We start from the raw sequence: 17388 nt of genomic DNA, 5'->3' as shown, positions 1-17388 counted from the left end.
CGGTCCCTAAGGGGGTAGGCCCTGCATCCTGGTGGAGAGACAGAACCTTGTAGCACTCTGAGGGCTTCAGGGGCGCTACATATCTATTATTTCCTTTTTTTCCCTCACAAATACCACACTACGTGTTATTTATGGGATCACCACATACAGACTCTTCATGTGCAAATAACATTATTTTTCTGTTCTTGTGTTACAGCCATGTTTACAGGATTAACCGGTGAGTAAAAATTCCCTCGGCTTGGGAAAATATGCATGAAAAATTTACAAAAAATGTTGACCAAACTTTCTGCTTTAGTTGTCTGTAACAAAAAGCACTTTTGCAATTTACTCCTTACTAAAAATTTCAGCCGTTCATGAGATATTGACACTTGTCTTTTGTTTACAACTTGTTGCCATGGAGACCGACCACTGCAGCTAGTCAACAGAACATGCCCAGAGCTTACAAGCTCATTTCTATTAAGCGTGCAGCTGTATTTTGAAGTTGGCCAGCATTGCTGGTGCGAGCTATTACCTCCTAATCCCGACCTCATTCCCCACAGTGTATAGAAGCCACACAGCAGCAGTAGTCGGTCTCCTAGGCAACAAGATGTAAACAAAATAAAAGTGTTAATATCTCAGCAAGGGATGAAAATTTTGACAAGCCATAAATTGCAAAAGTGTTTGTTATTATGAGCTCTGTCTGACAATATCCATCTTTGAAGATGGGAAATAAACAGTTTAAGGCCGGTTTCAGACGTCTGTGTTTCAGGTACGTGTGACATCCATTTTTAACACGGATGCCACACGTACCCATGTTATTCTCTGGAGTTACTCACACGTCCGTGTTTTCACATAGACCGTGTGACCCCTCCTGGCCCCGCACGTACACACAGAGACGTGTCCGTTTTTTCTCCAGCAGCACGGGTGTCACACTGCCCGCACACTGATGTGATCCGTGTGACATCAGTGTGACACGTTCCAAAGAAAACATGTGTCTTTGAAATAAAAAGATTTTCTATATTTATCTGTATCCGGCGCTAGGATCTTCGGCGCTGCTGTCTCCTGCCTCTGACCCCTGCTAGTTATGGTCATTGAATATTCACTGCACCTCGGACCTGGAAGCCGGTGCATCGCCAGGAAAAGCATCGCCGGGAACAGCATCGCCGGGGACAGCATCGCCGGTGACAGGTGAGTATCCAGCAGTGTGTGTGCAGTGACGTCCAGGAGGTCATCAGAGTTCCCAATGAACCCGTGAAGTCACCGTTGTGACACCTGCTGTAGCAGGGTGTGTTATCAGGAGGTCATCAGAGTTCATTGGGAACTCCAATGACCTCATGCACGTCACTGCACACACACTACTGGATACTCACCTGTCCCCGGCGATGGTGTTCCCGGCGATGCTGTCCCCGGTGATGCTCCTGCTTCCAGGTCCGAGGTGCAGTGAATATTCAATGAGCAAAATGAGCAGGGGTCAGAAGCAGGAGACAGCAGCGCTGAAGATCCCAGCGCTGGATACAGGTGAATATAGAATTTTTTTTTATTGCAAAGACACGTTTTCTTCGGTACGTGTCACACTGATGTCGCACGTGTCACACACGTATGACCATATGTCGCGGGCGGAGGAGGGGACGCTGCGCTCTCCCACTGCTTGGGTCCGGCTGCCGCTGCTGCTGCGGCCTGCTGCTGCTCGGTGGCTCGAGCGATGGGCCGGATCCCGGGGACTCGAGCGGCACTCCTCGCCCATGAGTGAAAGGGGTTTGGTTGTTGGGATAGTTTATTGTCCGTGACGCCACCCACGGTTGTGGTGATTGAGTGGACACCACCGTTGCTCTGTCTGGGGAGCCCGGGAGTGATGGTATGGAGCAGCCAGTTGTTGATTTGCCCCTCCGTGGGTAGGGGGGTTTGGTGGTCCCGGGGCCCGGTGATGGGGTTGAGATGGTGGACAGGCGGGTATGGGGCCTGTGGAGGTGCAGGGGCACAGGGGCAGCGCTGTGCCGCACGGCACGGAGATACTCACTCAGCCAAAGGATGATGACAAAGTTCTCGGTAAACAAACGGCTGGTTGGACGGGTCCCTCGGACGGCTACGGTGCTGATGTTCCCTGCAGTAAGCGGTGACGGTCTCTTCCCTGCACCTAAGTACGGTTCTTTGGTAGCGATGGATTCCCACCGGTAACCCGCTCCCCGACCTGGATATGAGCCGGAGGAGCCCCCTCTTGCCCGCAGGCGCTGGCCCTGGGAAACTGGTGCCTTGGCGGTGGCGGTGTCTCCCCTTAACGGTCGGACTGTTGCCTTCAATCGGGACTTGGTTGTTGGGAGACCCAGTGGTCCCCTTCACTGACGGATTTGGCAAATTCTGGCGACTCCTAGCCTTGCCGGGATCCGAAAGGCCCCTGCCCTGGTGCTGACTGTTCTTTGTATACCGCTCCGGTACCGCCGGGTCACCACCCGTCCACGGTCCTTTCGGCAACCTCCGAGCAATCTCTCCTGCAGACGGTCACCGCCGTCTGCCAACCTTGCTGTCTCAGTCCGGGGCACACACCCGGACTAACTTCAGGCTTCTTGCTGTCACTTTTCTCTGTCACTTCTCCCTTCTCTCACTACAACTCCACTGTTTACTCCTCCACTTCCTTAGCTTAACAGCCTGGTTTTCCCGCCTCCAGGGCTGTGAACTCCTCGTTGGGCGGAGCCAACCACCTGGCCCACCCCCTGGTGTGGACATCAGCCCCTGGAGGAAGGCAACAAGGATTTATGTTTTGACCTAGGTGTTCCTGCAGGGAATGTGGGGTGCGTGTGGTGTTATGACCTGTGACCCCTGGCTTGCCCAGGGCGTCACACATACCCATGCATGTGGCTTGTACCTGATTAAACACGGATGTCTGAAACCGGCCTAAATGTGTTTTCCTTGCCCAATTCTTTAGTTTTTTGGATTTTTTTTATAGACATAGAGAGGGTTCTAGGAATAGTATAAATGACGCTGCATACATAACATGCGTGAATACTCATTTTCCGGTGATATTTCCAGAAGCTGTGGTCAGACCTGTGGTGACCTTCACTCCAATCTGGACCAAGATCTTACCCGGAGAGTCTGTCACAATGACCTGTGAGGTGGACGGAGCTGTGCAGGGAAACACAACATACACCTGGCACAAGAATAATGATTGGATCCATGAAGGAAAGACTTTTACCATCCAGTCTGCTCAGTCCAGACATGCTGGGAACTACCAGTGCGGGACCAGTAAGGATAACATTAGTGAGGCTGTAATGCTCTATATTGTAATGGGTGAGTCAATGTAAAACTTGATTTTGACAGATCATTAGCTATTATCAGATATATCATACAGGGATGACATTTTTTACCTTTTACCTCAGGCCCTGTCATCCTGCAAACACCGCCCTTTATATATGAAGGAGATGACCTGACACTGAGATGTCACACCGGCTCTAAGGATTCACAGGGGCCAACAGTGTTTTATATGGATAACGAAAAAATACCGTCATTTGCCAATGACTCTGAAATCCTACTTAGAGGCCATAGAACCATGTCGGTTGTATACAAGTGTGCAAGACAAGTACTCGTAGCTACTGAAAATAGTATACACAGCGATAAGATTGATATCAGCCCTGAAGGTAAAGCATGATGAATCCATATCACACCGGGAACATATCCTATTAGTTCCAAGTTTCTATGTATTTCTAATTCATTTCCGAAATATTGATGACCCATCCTTGGAATAAATAATGAATATCAGATTATGGGGGTCCAATGCCCGCTATCTCAAATGATTAGCTGAATAAGAGCATAAGAGATACGCCTTGATGCTGACTGCTGGGCTCACATAAAACTGGCCTTTTTTATGTAGTAAAGATTAGCTGAATAAATTTGCTTCAGCCCCTTTAACTGATTGATGATAGTGGTGGTGGCATCAATCTTATTTTTAAGACTTAAATCGGTTGTCCAGCACTGTAACATTGATTGCCTTCCCTTAGGATAGGTCACCAGTGTCTTATTGGAAGGGGTGAAACACACTTGGCACCCCCACAGATCAGCTGTTGTTGTTGGTTGCTGAGCTCCACAGCTAAGTGTCACAACCCCACTAATCAGACATTGATGACCTATCCTAAGGGTAGGCTATCAATGTTACAGTCCCAGACAACCCCATTAAGTCTTAAAAAATAAGATTGATGCCAGCACCACTATCATCAATCAGTTAAAGGGGCTTCAGTAAATTTATTCAGCTAATCGTTACCACATAAAAAAGGCCAGTTTTATGTGAGCCCAGCAGTCAGCATCAAGGCGTATTTGTTATGCTGGATCCCTACCTCAATGCCTCTACCTGAGCTGAACAGCCCACAATTTTATGGGCAGGCAGAAAACTGGTGGGAAGGAGTGATCAGTAAGAAGGCATGACCCTATAATCTGAAATGAGAAAAGTGATGGCACTCCTGTTACAGTTGTACTGTCTGATAGAATAATAGAGGAAGGTAGGCTTCTATCAGCAGACAGGGTCCACCGTGCAGTGGTGTTAATGCTGCAGCTGGTGGCCGCAAGCCAAACTAAGAGTCAACAAGAAACCAACTAAACTATGATACGTCCACGTTAACGGTCACACGGATGTAGACAAAAGTAGAACCTAAGGCTCTGTTACAGAATAAACTAAAGTGTGCAGCACACGTGTTAACAGTCACACGGCTGCTGTATGGTAATAATACCTGAAGCTCTGTTACCGCTACCGTTACAGAGTCAGGTCATGCACCACTAGCCTCTGTTACCTCACAAAGGACAATGTATAGCATACACAGTATGGATAAGGATAAGTTACGCGAGCACTAACCGTACTCCACTAACTGCGGATTCAGGATATGCTCAGGTAGAGTTCAGGGGTGAGCACATAGGGTCCCTAACTCCCAGGCCGACTTGCCTCAAGGTACACCTAGCTAATCGCTGGTACCTGCGCGGCTGGAGATGACTGACTACGGAGCACTAGCACAGAGGACTGACCCTAGAACGGTCTCTGATAAGACCACGCCATCTGACCCTGAGCCTGCGTCCTGACCCTCAATCAGTCCGGTTGGACCTCGCCTATCCCTAAGCATAGAGTGTGCGTGCACTCAGCTCCACACACACCTCCATGCGGTCTCCAGGGCTACTTATCACCTACGCTCCACCCCAAACAAGGAATGACCGCATCCAGCCAGAACCTTGACCAATGAGCGGCGGCCACGTGGCAGCGCGTCAGCAGTGAAGTCACCCGCGACCAATAGGATGGCATCGAGACAGCGGAGACGCCACCTGCGACTATTAGAAAGACAGCGCGTCAGCGGTGACGTCATCCACGACCAATCAGGTGCCGCCATGTGGTACACATGTGCAGATGGAAGTAAACACAACGCTGGAATCCCGCGCATGTGCAGTAGCGCTTTTTTCATAGTTAGGCTCAGAACGCCAAAAAATCTGAGTCACAACATGAGAATCCGAAGACCGCCTAGAATGCTTTCGGGCACGAGAAGAAATAGCCCCAGGGGACGACCAGGGTGCCACCGCACCTCGGTTTGTGACAACTTGCTAACAGACAAATGTGAACAGGTGCAAAACTGAACATGAAATATCATCTAACAAATATACAGCTGCACTCTGAGATGCTAAGGTATGCAAACATTCAATATCAGAATTAAGACATGCATTACTGCTTAGGAAATATATATAAATATTGTGACACTTAGCATTTAAAATTTCTTTTCTTTTTAGCCCATAAAATTGTAGGCTGTTCAGTCGTAGAGTCATTTAGGTAGAGACCCAACATAAGAGATAGGCTTGACACTGCCTGCTAGGCTCACATAAAACTGGCCTTTTTAATGTGCTGTCTCAATTGTTACATTTATTTCCTTAACAGTAATGCATTTCTTAATTCCTATATTCAATGTTTGCATACATTAGCATCTCAGATTGCAGCTGTATATCTGTAACAGTACATTTCATGATCAGTTTGCACCTGTTCACATTTGTCTGTTAGGAAGTGCTATGAGTTTTCTCATTTTAGATTAGAGGGTCATGCCTTTTGATTGATCACTCTTTCCCACCAGCTTAAAGTGGTTTTTAATTTCCTATTAGCAAGTTCCTGGCAGCCCATAAAATTGTAGGCTGTTCAGCATGGCTTGCGTCAGGTAGGCCTAAGCCACACGGCGAGAAAAACGGTGCGAGTAGAGTGCGATAAAAAATCGCATTCCACTCGGACCAATTCTAGCCTGTGTTTCAGCGCACATGAGCAATTATTTTCTCAGCCCTACTCGGACCGAGAAAACAATCACAGCATGCTGCGACTGTAATGTGAGACTCTTCTCTCGCACCCATTCAAGTGAATGGGGCGAGAGAAAAATCGCACTGCACTTGCGGTACACCGGTGTACCGCATGTGCAGAGCAAGAATCGCAATAGCCGGCTACGGAGGAGGGAGGGAGATAAATCCCTCCCTCCCCTCCTGAGTGCCGGCCCGCCCCTCGCAGCTGAGGTCTGCTCGCACGAACGGACCTCAGTAGCAAGGACACTCGCATGACACTCGGCTCTGCTGTACTGCCAGTGTGAGCCGAGTGTCATGCAAGGGGATCGCAGTAATCCCCGTGTGGCCCCAGCCTTAGGTAGAGATTCAGTATAAGAGATACTCCTTGACGCTGGCTGTTGGGCTCACATAAAACTGGCCTTTTTATGTGCTAAGTGTTTCAATCTTTATATTTATTTCCTTAGCAGTAATGCATGTCTTAATTTCTCTATTCAATGTTTGCATTTCTCAGTGTCTCAGAGTGCAGGTGTATATTTGTTAGAATATATTTCATGATGAGTATGCACCTGTTCACATTTGTCTGTTAGTAGATAAGCTAGAAAAGAGAAGCGCTGATAGGGTTTTACCAGATTAAACACATGGTTAGCGAATCACACACTATGAAGAAAAAGACTTGGATCGCACATCCCAAAAATACAATGATCTAAAGCCGCTAGGCAAAAAATTAAATAGAACATGAGGTTCTTTTGTTACCATTCTGATCAGATTGTATTAAGCCCACTGCTACGTCACGGCAAACCTCTTGAGTGGGTCCCTAACCTAAACCTTATAGTGCGGCACCGTGCACCAACCACTGCTGCAGCGACAAAGCACCAGCAGGGCGGGCGACCTGGTGCCTCACAGCACCCATGCTGCAAGGCAAAGCCCCCAATGCTCCAGGTCGCAGTGCCCCGCTGACACAACACCACCACAACAGCAGCCACCACACAGCACCAGCACACAGTGAGAGGAGCTGTGCACTCACCTCCCACTGGCTCCCATATGTGGACTGGGAGCAAAAAAAGGCTGACCCCTCTTGCAGTCTCCTGCTGATTAAACTCACCTGTGCCAAATGGGGAGAGTGCAGATCCAAGCAAAAAGTGTGTGACATGGTTAGCAAATGGTAAATGCACTCACCGATTGAGGTTGTGAGAGGTCACAACCACCACAGATAGCATAAGATAATGGCGGCTGCTGCTGCCCCACGTGTTTCAGACTTCAAAGTGGAGAGGGAGAAGGGGTTAAACCCGTGCAATCCGCCAGTTATACAGAAGGAGATGTTGATAAATTAAACAATCTTTTATTCCATGGGTCTACGCGTTTCAAGGTCTAATGGTCCAGTCACACTAAGCAACTTACCAGCGATCCCAACAACGATAGGGATCGCTGGTAAGTTGCTAGGAGGTTGCTGGTGAGATGTCACACTGCAACGCTCCAGCGATCCCACCAGCAACCTGACCTGGCAGGGATCGCTGGAGCGTGGCTACACAAGTTGCTGGTGAGCTCACCAGCAACCAGTGACCAGCCCCCAGCACCACGTGGAAGATGCTGCGCTTGGTAACTAAGGTAAATATCGGGTAACCAACCCGATATTTACCTTGGTTACCACTGCACGGAGCTACACGAGCAGGGAGCAGCGCACACTGAGCGCTGGCTCCCTGCTCTCCTAGTTACAGCACACATCGGGTTAATTAACCCGATGTGTGCTGCAGCTACATGTGCACAGAGCAGGGAGCAGCGCACACTGCTTAGCGCTGGCTCCCTGCTCTCCTAGTTACAGCACACATCAGGTTAATTTCCCGATGTATGCTGTAGCTACATGTGCACAGAGCAGGGAGCAGCGCACAATGCATAGCGCTGGCTCCCTGCTCTACTAGTTACAGCACACATGGGGTTAATTACCCGATGTGTGCTGCAGCTAAATGTGCACAGAGCAGGAGCCGGCAGCACAGGCAGTGAGAGCGGCGGAGGCTGGTATCAAAGGTAAATATCGGGTAACCAAGGACAGGGCTTCTTGGTTACCCGATGTTTACATTGGTTACCAGCCTCTGCAGAAGCCGGCTCCTGCTGCCTGCACATTTAGTTGTTGCTGTCTCGCTGTCACACACAGCGATCTGTGCTTCACAGCGGGACAGCAACAACTAAAAAATGGCCCAGGACATTCAGCAACAACCAACGACCTCACAGCAGGGGCCAGGTTGTTGCTGGATGTCACACACAGCAACATCGCTAGCAACGTCACAAAAGTTGTTCGTTAGCAGCGATGTTGCTAGCGATGTTGCTTAGTGTGACGGGGCCTTAAGACCTCTTCTTCAGGACCAGGTTGATTTACTGGTCCTGAAGAAGAGGTCTTAGACCTTGAAACGTGTAGACCCATGGAATAAAAGATTGTTTAATTTATCAACATCTCCTTCTGTATTACTGGCGGATTGCGCGGGTTTAACCCCTTCTCCCTCTCCACTTTGAAGTCACATTTGTCTGTTAGGAAGTGCTGTTAGTTTTCTCATTCTTTCCTAAGGATAGGCCATCAATGTTATAGTCTAGCCATGTCTACAGTTCCTCACCTTGTACTGAGCTAATTTGCTGACTTATTTCTATTTCATTTCCAATCTTCAAGTGTAAAATGTACAGTCCTGCACAACACATTGGATTCATTACTCCAATTTAGAAGTTTCTGGGATTAAATTTATGGCCACTGGGGATAAGAGAGGCACAGTTTGTGATTTCCCAATAAAAATCTCTGAATATTGCCGGAGTGTTTGTTTATTTTATACCCTTCATGAATATATACAGGTGCAAGTCATTGTTGTGATGTTTTTTTCAGCAGCTATTGTGCCAGTCATTGTGACCTTCTCTCCAAACTGGAAAAAGATCTTCACAGGAGAGTCTATAACCATGACCTGCCAGGGAACCCATCATGGACAATATAGCTGGTATAAAGATGGAAAATTAATTATGGTAACTGATCAGAAATCGAAGAAAATTCATGCTGCCCAAAAAAACGACAGCGGGAGATACAGGTGCTCAATCGGATCTAGTTTTAGTCCTGAGGTCCGCTTGGATGTCAGCGTTGGTGAGTTCACCGGGGTAGTTAGCCTCTATCATAGTGATATAATGTGTTGTATGTCTGATCAAAGTTCAATTTCAGCTTAAAAGGTGCAACCTTAACAGACTATGCTTAAGAAAAAAAATGAATGCCCACTATAGACCTCTATTTGACTCCAGCATGACATAGATGCCATGAGGCATTCTGAAGGATATTCACCAATATAGCGAGGATAACGTTTTGGTTTACCCAACTTGGAGGTACCAATATCCCCTAAACTGCCCATTCTACCTCGTCTCAGAGATGTTTTTTTGGAATAGATCTTTGGAAGCAAGGAAAACTCTCTGTCATGTTCCGACAATTAATCCATGGCTATAGGACTCTTTTGTCTTGGGTCATTGTCCTTCTGCCATAGGATGAAAAGTTGCCAGGAAGAGATGAATGACCACCACCCTTATGATTATCTAACGTTATCAGAGGAGTCAAGCTGTGCCATGAAAACATTCTTCCTCGCCATTAGGACACCAACATTCATCCATGAAACTCGGTCTCCTGACCCGAGAGCAACATCCTCAATGGTATCGTTGTGGGAGACCAGTGGACAATTCACACCTTGTGGTCTGTGTTTGGACAGGGCTTCACAGTCATCAGTAGGAGCCCTTAATCCACCACCAGCCTGAACTGGTGACACCCAACAAGAAGGGTTCATCGGTTCCTGTTGCTTGTGACAAATTATGACACTGTCATGATGTGACTGCAGGCTGGCGTGGGACAAGGGGCTGGAATGCTGTCCCTCACACTAGGGGACCCTAGGCTATTACTAATCTCAGGGTTACCCCTAAGGGTAGCCTGAGTCCCTTGCCTGGTTATTCTCCTGACCAAATCTAATTTGCCACCCCTCCCCAGTGAATTAAGGGGCAGGAGTGTGATGGCAACACAGATTAAGACAGATAGGAGAAAACCAAAACTCACAGACTGCAAACTCACAGAAACAAATAGTAAGAAACTAAGGAGAAAATCAAGAGCAGGAAGGCAGCACCAATACAACAACCGCTCACAGTAATAATGCACAACAATCACCAGTCTGGATCACACCTCACCACACCAGTATAGGTAAACTATACTACTACGGTACTACTACTACTACTACTAATACTAATTGATCAAACCACTCTTGATATTTTCTCCATGCCAATACAGGAGAAAGCTCCTCACATTTTTAAGATACCGTCTCACTGCTGACCAAGCTTTGTTCGTAGGCGCTTCCATTTTTTAATTTTCCTTTTTGATGTGGATATGAATGACGGAAAACTGATCATTTGTCTTTTTGAGTTAGTATTATCCCCCAGAACAATAGATGCTTTCCTGTTTAGTCTTTTGCGCAGCATAAAGTCATGTTTGTGTTTTATAAACAGGAAATGATGTCAGCGAGTGCTTTCCAGTTTGTTTTTACTGTGTTACAGGCCCGGTCATCCTGCAGGCTCCTCTCTATGTGTATCATCAGCACACAACATATCTGCAATGTCACAGCCGGACGGAGCTTTCTATACAATGGACAAAATTCTATAAAGATGGCAATTGTCTACAGGATTCAGTGGATGGAAAATTGTTTCTCAATCAACCATTTGTACCTGCATCATACAAGTGTGAGAAGAAAATACATGGGTATTACGTATCTTACATGGATTCAGCGTCTGTTCCCATCAGAGGTAAATCTTCTTACTTACGTGTAGCATCAAAATATAATTACCAGGGCAGGAATCTCCATATTATCTTGGTTGCTTCCTATGCAGAGCGCAGCAGTTGAGATAAGCTTGACATCAGATGTTGATCTCTGTCTAGTGTTCTTGAGACTTCTCGAGTGCGAACTGCGGAGACATGAGTGCAAAATATGGGCTACGAGAATGGTTTGTGAGTTCTGTCTATGCAATGACTGAGATGTGAAGCTTTCCGAATAAGCTTTGTCATCTTGGTTGCTTCCTATGCAGAGCGCAGCAGTTGAGATAACCTTGATGTCAGGTGCTGAGCTCTCTCTATACAATGACTGAGATGTGAAGCTTTCCAAATAAGCTTTGTCATCTTGGTTGCTTCCTATGCAGTGCGCAGCAGTTGAGATAACCTTGATTTCAGCTGCTGAGCTCTGTCTAGGGAATGACTGATATGTGAGTCTTTCTGAATAAGCTTTGTCATCTTGGTTGCTTCCTATGCAGAGCGCAGCCGTTGAGACAACCTTGATGTTAGCTGCTGAGCTCAGTCTAGGGAATGACTGAGATGTGAAGCTTTCCAAATAAGCTTTGTCATCTTGGTTGCTTCCTATGCAGAGCGCAGCAGTTGAGATAACCTTGATTTCAGCTGCTGAGCTCTGTCTAGGGAATGACTGATATGTGAAGCTTTCCAAATAAGCTTTGTCATCTTGGTTGCTTCCTATGCAGAGCGCAGCAGTTGAGATAACCTTGATTTCAGCTGCTGAGCTCTGTCTAGGGAATGACTGATATGTGAAGCTTTCTGAATAAGCTTTGTCATCTTGGTTGCTTTCTATGCAGAGCGCAGCAGCGGGTGACAAATTCATCTCAGCTTCTGTGCTCTGCATAAAAAGTGTAATGAACAAAGACAGTGTTAAATTATGTGCAGTGCAATGCTGTTTTCATTCATTATTAAGAGCTGATTCCAATGAAACCCAGATTGGACTTAGACATAGGCGCTAAGATGGCAAAGGTCTTCAGAAGATAACACATTTCCTACCCTGAGACCAATGTTAGCTAAATGGCATCGAACAATGGTAGCTGTGATCATCACTGACAGAGGCCGGCGCAGACTGTATAACACAGCTGGCATCTACCATGTTCTCTCAGCTCCAAATACCTCCACCCGACCTGTGCCGAAAATATACATCACTGGTTCAGATTGTAAGTTATTTCCTATCCATAGAATAGTGGATAAAGTATAGATCACTGGAGGTCCTACCCCATTGATTCCGAGAAGGAATGGAGTGGAGGGGAAGCTTGAGGAGCTCCACTTTCCAAACATCGCTGTCTTTGAGCTCCAGTTTATGGGATTGTCAGATATTTTGGCACATGTCAATTTCACCTTTTCCAAAAAGTCTCTTTAGTACCAATTTTTGTCCTCTTTTCTCCTATTAATTACCATCTTCGCCAACAGAGCTGTTCTCCAGTCCAAACATTAACGTGACCCAGCCAGTAATTACAGAAGGTGGTGGTATGACCCTGACTTGTGCCACGAGGCTCAGTCCACGTAGGCCGAATATAAAACTGCAGTTTGCGTTCTACAGAGATGGGCCGGACGTCCAAGGATTTGGCCCGTCTGATCAGTATGACGTTTTAGCTGTTCGGCTGGAGGAGTCTGGGAATTATTCCTGTGCAGCGAAAACTTTAGATGGCAGAGTTTGGAAAAAAAGTCAAGTTCTAAATGTCCAGATTATCGGTGAGTACAGAAACATAGAGACAAGGTTGGGCTGAATCGTACCATTTGTTTTCTTGTATCCAAACTATAATACTCCCAACTGCAGTGAATATAAAATACTGCAACAGTACGTACCGTATTATATTATACATGTGTCAACTATGTAATAATGAGATACTGTGCCGTTCTTATAGCGAGGGAGAGACCTGGACTCAACAAATACTTGTATCCATCAGTCATCGTGGTCCTCCTAATTATATCAGCTATTCTGGTCTTCAGACACAGGCGTCAGATAAGCAAATTATTCCCTAAAAGGCTCCAAACCAGAGATCCACAACCAGGTAATCCCGATTTATGTATGACACTAAATGGTCTAAGAAAATGGTTTTCACAAAACAGATTACATTTTTAAACACAGCACCTGAGAACAAAAATATAACTACTATAATACTGCCCCTATGTGCAAGAATATAACTACTATAATACTGCCCCCTATGTGCAAGAATATAACTACTATAATACTGCTCCTATGTACAAGAATATAACTACTATAATACTGCCCCTATGTACAAGAATATAACTACTATAATACTGCTCCTATGTACAAGAATATAACTACTATAATACTGCCCCCTATGTACAAGAATATAACTACTATAATACTGCCCCTATGTACAAGAATATAACTACTATAATACTGCCCCATATGTACAAGAATATAACTACTATAATACTGCCCCTATGTACAAGAATATAACTACTATAATACTGCTCCTATGTACAAGAATATAACTACTATAATACTGCCCCTATGTACAAGAATATAACTACTATAATACTGCCCCTATGTACAAGAATATAACTACTATAATACTGCCCCCTATGTACAAGACTATAACTACTAGCATACTGCCCCTATGTACAAGAATATAACTACTATAATACTGCCCCCTATGTGCAAGAATATAACTACTATAATACTGCTCCTATGTACAAGAATATAACTACTATAATACTGCCCCTATGTACAAGAATATAACTACTATAATACTGCTCCTATGTACAAGAATATAACTACTATAATACTGCCCCCTATGTACAAGAATATAACTACTATAATACTGCCCCTATGTACAAGAATATAACTACTATAATACTGCCCCATATGTACAAGAATATAACTACTATAATACTGCCCCTATGTACAAGAATATAACTACTATAATACTGTCCCTATGTACAAGAATATAACTACTATAATACTGCCCCTATGTACAAGAATATAACTACTATAATACTGCCCCTATGTACAAGAATATAACTACTATAATACTGCCCCCTATGTACAAGAATATAACTACTATAATACTGCTCCCTATGTACAATAATATAACTACTATAATACTGCCCCCTATGTACAAGAATATAACTACTATAATACTGTCCCTATGTACAAGAATATAACTACTATAATACTGTCCCTATGTACAAGAATATAACTACTATAATACTGTCCCTATGTACAAGAATATAACTACTATAATACTGCCCCTATGTGCAAGAATATAACTACTATAATACTGCCCCCTATGTGCAAGAATATAACTACTATAATACTGCTCCTATGTACAAGAATATAACTACTATAATACTGCCCCTATGTACAAGAATATAACTACTATAATACTGCTCCTATGTACAAGAATATAACTACTATAATACTGCCCCCTATGTACAAGAATATAACTACTATAATACTGCCCCTATGTACAAGAATATAACTACTATAATACTGCTCCTATGTACAAGAATATAACTACTGTAATACTGCCCCCTATGTACAAGAATATAACTACTATAATACTGCCCCTATGTACAAGAATATAACTACTATAATACTGCCCCTATGTACAAGAATATAACTACTATAATACTGCCCCCTATGTACAAGAATATAACTACTATAATACTGCCCCTATGTACAAGAATATAACTACTATAAGGCTATGTCCGCACTAGAAATGTGAAGTTTCTCAAGAAAATTTCTTGAGAAACTTCTGCCAGTGAAAGATTTCCGGACCTGCGGAAAAAATCCGCACCAAATCCGCATGCGGTTTTGCCGCGGATTTACTGCAGGTTTGTCCCTGCAATAAATAATAAAGATAATCGATAGACAGATAATGGATAGAGGGAAAGATGGATAGATGAATAGATGAATAGATAGATAGATAGAGGGATAGATGGATAGATGGATAGATAGATGGATAGATAGATAGATAGATAGATGAGAAAAACCTATATAATGTTCCACCTCCCTGCATTTTCTAAGCTGGCACCCTTTAGTGACTTTCATGTGGCACTAAAGGGTGCTTAGCCTTGTATTTAGCCATAAAATAAATAAATAATTAAAAAAAAACGACGTGAGGTCCCCCCATTTTTTGTAGCCAGCTAGGGTAAAGCAGACGGCTGCAGCCTGCAGACCACCGCTGGCAGCTTCACCTTGGCTGATAATCCAAAACAGTGGGCACCCCACGCTGTTATTTTAAATTATATAAATAATTTAAAACAAAAAACGTGCGGTCCCTCCCATATTGGATCACCAGCCAAGGTAAAGCGGACAGCTGGGGTCTGATATTCTCAGACTAGGGAGGTCCACTGTTATTGGACACTCCCCAGCCTAAAAATAGCAGGCCGCAGCCGCCCCAGAAGTGGCGCATCCATTAGACGTGCCAATCCTGGCGCTTTGCCCCAGCTCATCCCGCGCCCTGGTGCGTTGGCAAACGGGGTAATATATGGGGTTGATGCCAGATGTGTAATGTCACCTGGCATCAAGCCCTGGGGTTGGTGAGGTCAGGCGTCTATCAGATACCCGACATCACCAACCCAGTCAGTAATAATTAAAAAATAGACAACAAAAAAAGTTTTATTTGAAAAAACACTCCCCAAAACATTCCCTCTTTAACCAATTTATTGAAAAGAGCACAATCAATTCCACGTCCGGCGTAATCCAAAAAGGGGGGGGGGCACGGCGATCCATACCATAGTCGCTGTCCCAGTCAATGAAGAACAGAATGTTCCCCATTGGCTGGGAGAGCAATGCAGTGACCTGAGCTAACATCAATAGGTCAGCTCAGGTCACTGCAGGGGATGACGAGCGCTGCCATCAGGAGCATAGATGAGATCATTACCTTCTGTGATCATCTCATGTACTGCTGACGTCAGCGCTGTCACTGACTTCTATGCCCGCCGCGTTGTCAGAAGTATCGCGAGAGCCCGTGACGTCACCGCTAGTGACAGTCTCGGGCCGCTCGCGAGACGGGCATAGACAGCAGTGACCGCGGTGACGTCAGGAGGCAGGAGATCGTCACAGTAGGTAATGATCTCACATCCTGACAGCAGCGATCGTCATCCCCGCGGCTCCCAGCAATGCAGGATGTCAGTGTCTGCCTGCGCTGCCGCGTGACAGGCTGCTGACACTGCGGGCAGACACTGACACGCTGCAGTGCAGGCAGCCGCGAGGCCGGAGCAGGACACAGACTGCACGGGCACCTGGAGGTCGCACGGAAGTGCTTCTGTGCGGCGTCCAGGGAGTGTGACGTGTGTTTACTCTGCTCCGCCTCCTCTTCCTGGCATAATGACATCGCTTCCTGCAAAACCGCAGGCAGCGATGAGCATTCCCGCAGGTAATTCGCGGCTATTCCGGTGGTATACCGCACATCATTGCTACCTGCGGAATACCCCCGGAATACCGCAGATACCTGCGGAAATTAATGGACATGCACATTTTCTCAAGAAAGTTTCTCGAGAAAATTTTCTCAAGAAATTTTCTTGAGAAAAATCCGCACATTGCGCACAACTATTTTTTTTTCTCATTGAATTTCATGGGAAATGTCTGCACAAAGATTGCAGACATTTCTCAAGAAATTTCCGGGGCAAATCCGCGGGTAAATCCGCAGGTAAAAAGCTCTAGTGCTCACATAGCCTTATACTGCTCCCCATGTACAAGAATATAACTACTATAATACTGCTCCTATGAACAAGAATATATCTACTATAATACTGCTCCTATGTATAAGAATATAACTACTATAATACTGCCCTTATGTACAAGAATATATCTACTATAATACTGCTCCTATGTGTAAGAATATAACTTCTATAATACTGCCCCTATGTACAAGAATATATCTACTATAATACTGCCCCTACGTACAAGAATATAACTACTATAATACTGCTCCCTATGTACAAGAATATAACTACTATAATACTGCCCCTATAAACAAGAATATAACTACTATAATACTGCTCCCTATGTACAAGAATATAACTACTATAATACTGCTCCCTATGTACAAGAATATAACTACTATAATACTGCTCCTATGAACAAGAATATATCTACTATAATACTGCTCCTATGTATAAGAATATAACTACTATAATACTGCTCCCTATGTACAAGAATATATCTACTATAATACTGCCCCTATGTACAAGAATATAACTACTATAATACTGCTCCCTATGTACAAGAATATAACTACTATAATACTGCTCCCTATGTACAAGACTATAACTACTATAATACTGCTCCTATGAACAAGAATATATCTACTATAATACTG

At 44.9% G+C, this 17388-nt stretch overlaps 2 protein-coding genes across 8 annotated transcripts in view; one reads left to right on the top strand and one right to left on the bottom strand.

Annotated features, from left to right (window-relative positions):
* The window catches only part of LOC142257710 (T-lymphocyte surface antigen Ly-9-like), a 93194-nt gene extending 81991 nt beyond the window's left edge, over positions 1–11203 (bottom strand). For 6 of the 7 annotated variants that reach the window (XM_075329849.1, XM_075329845.1, XM_075329850.1 and 3 more), the window contains exon 1: positions 11091–11203. The gene's annotated coding sequence lies outside the window, so the exon portion shown is untranslated. Of the gene's footprint in view, positions 1–11067 lie in introns of all 7 variants that reach the window. The other variant, XM_075329846.1, reaches the window with a different exon arrangement.
* LOC142257606 (high affinity immunoglobulin gamma Fc receptor I-like) overlaps positions 1–17388 on the top strand; it is a 39249-nt gene that overhangs the window by 17935 nt on the left and 3926 nt on the right. The window contains exons 2-8 of the mRNA XM_075329743.1: positions 197–217; positions 3004–3261; positions 3351–3608; positions 9119–9367; positions 10804–11049; positions 12500–12781; positions 12955–13101. Coding sequence (XP_075185858.1) covers positions 197–217; positions 3004–3261; positions 3351–3608; positions 9119–9367; positions 10804–11049; positions 12500–12781; positions 12955–13101 — 1461 coding nt within the window. The remainder of the gene's footprint in view (positions 1–196; positions 218–3003; positions 3262–3350; positions 3609–9118; positions 9368–10803; positions 11050–12499; positions 12782–12954; positions 13102–17388) is intronic.

This window comes from Anomaloglossus baeobatrachus, chromosome 12 (assembly GCF_048569485.1).
Source record: "Anomaloglossus baeobatrachus isolate aAnoBae1 chromosome 12, aAnoBae1.hap1, whole genome shotgun sequence".
NCBI lineage: Eukaryota > Metazoa > Chordata > Amphibia > Anura > Aromobatidae > Anomaloglossus > Anomaloglossus baeobatrachus.
This window is presented reverse-complemented; position numbering and strand designations above follow the sequence as displayed.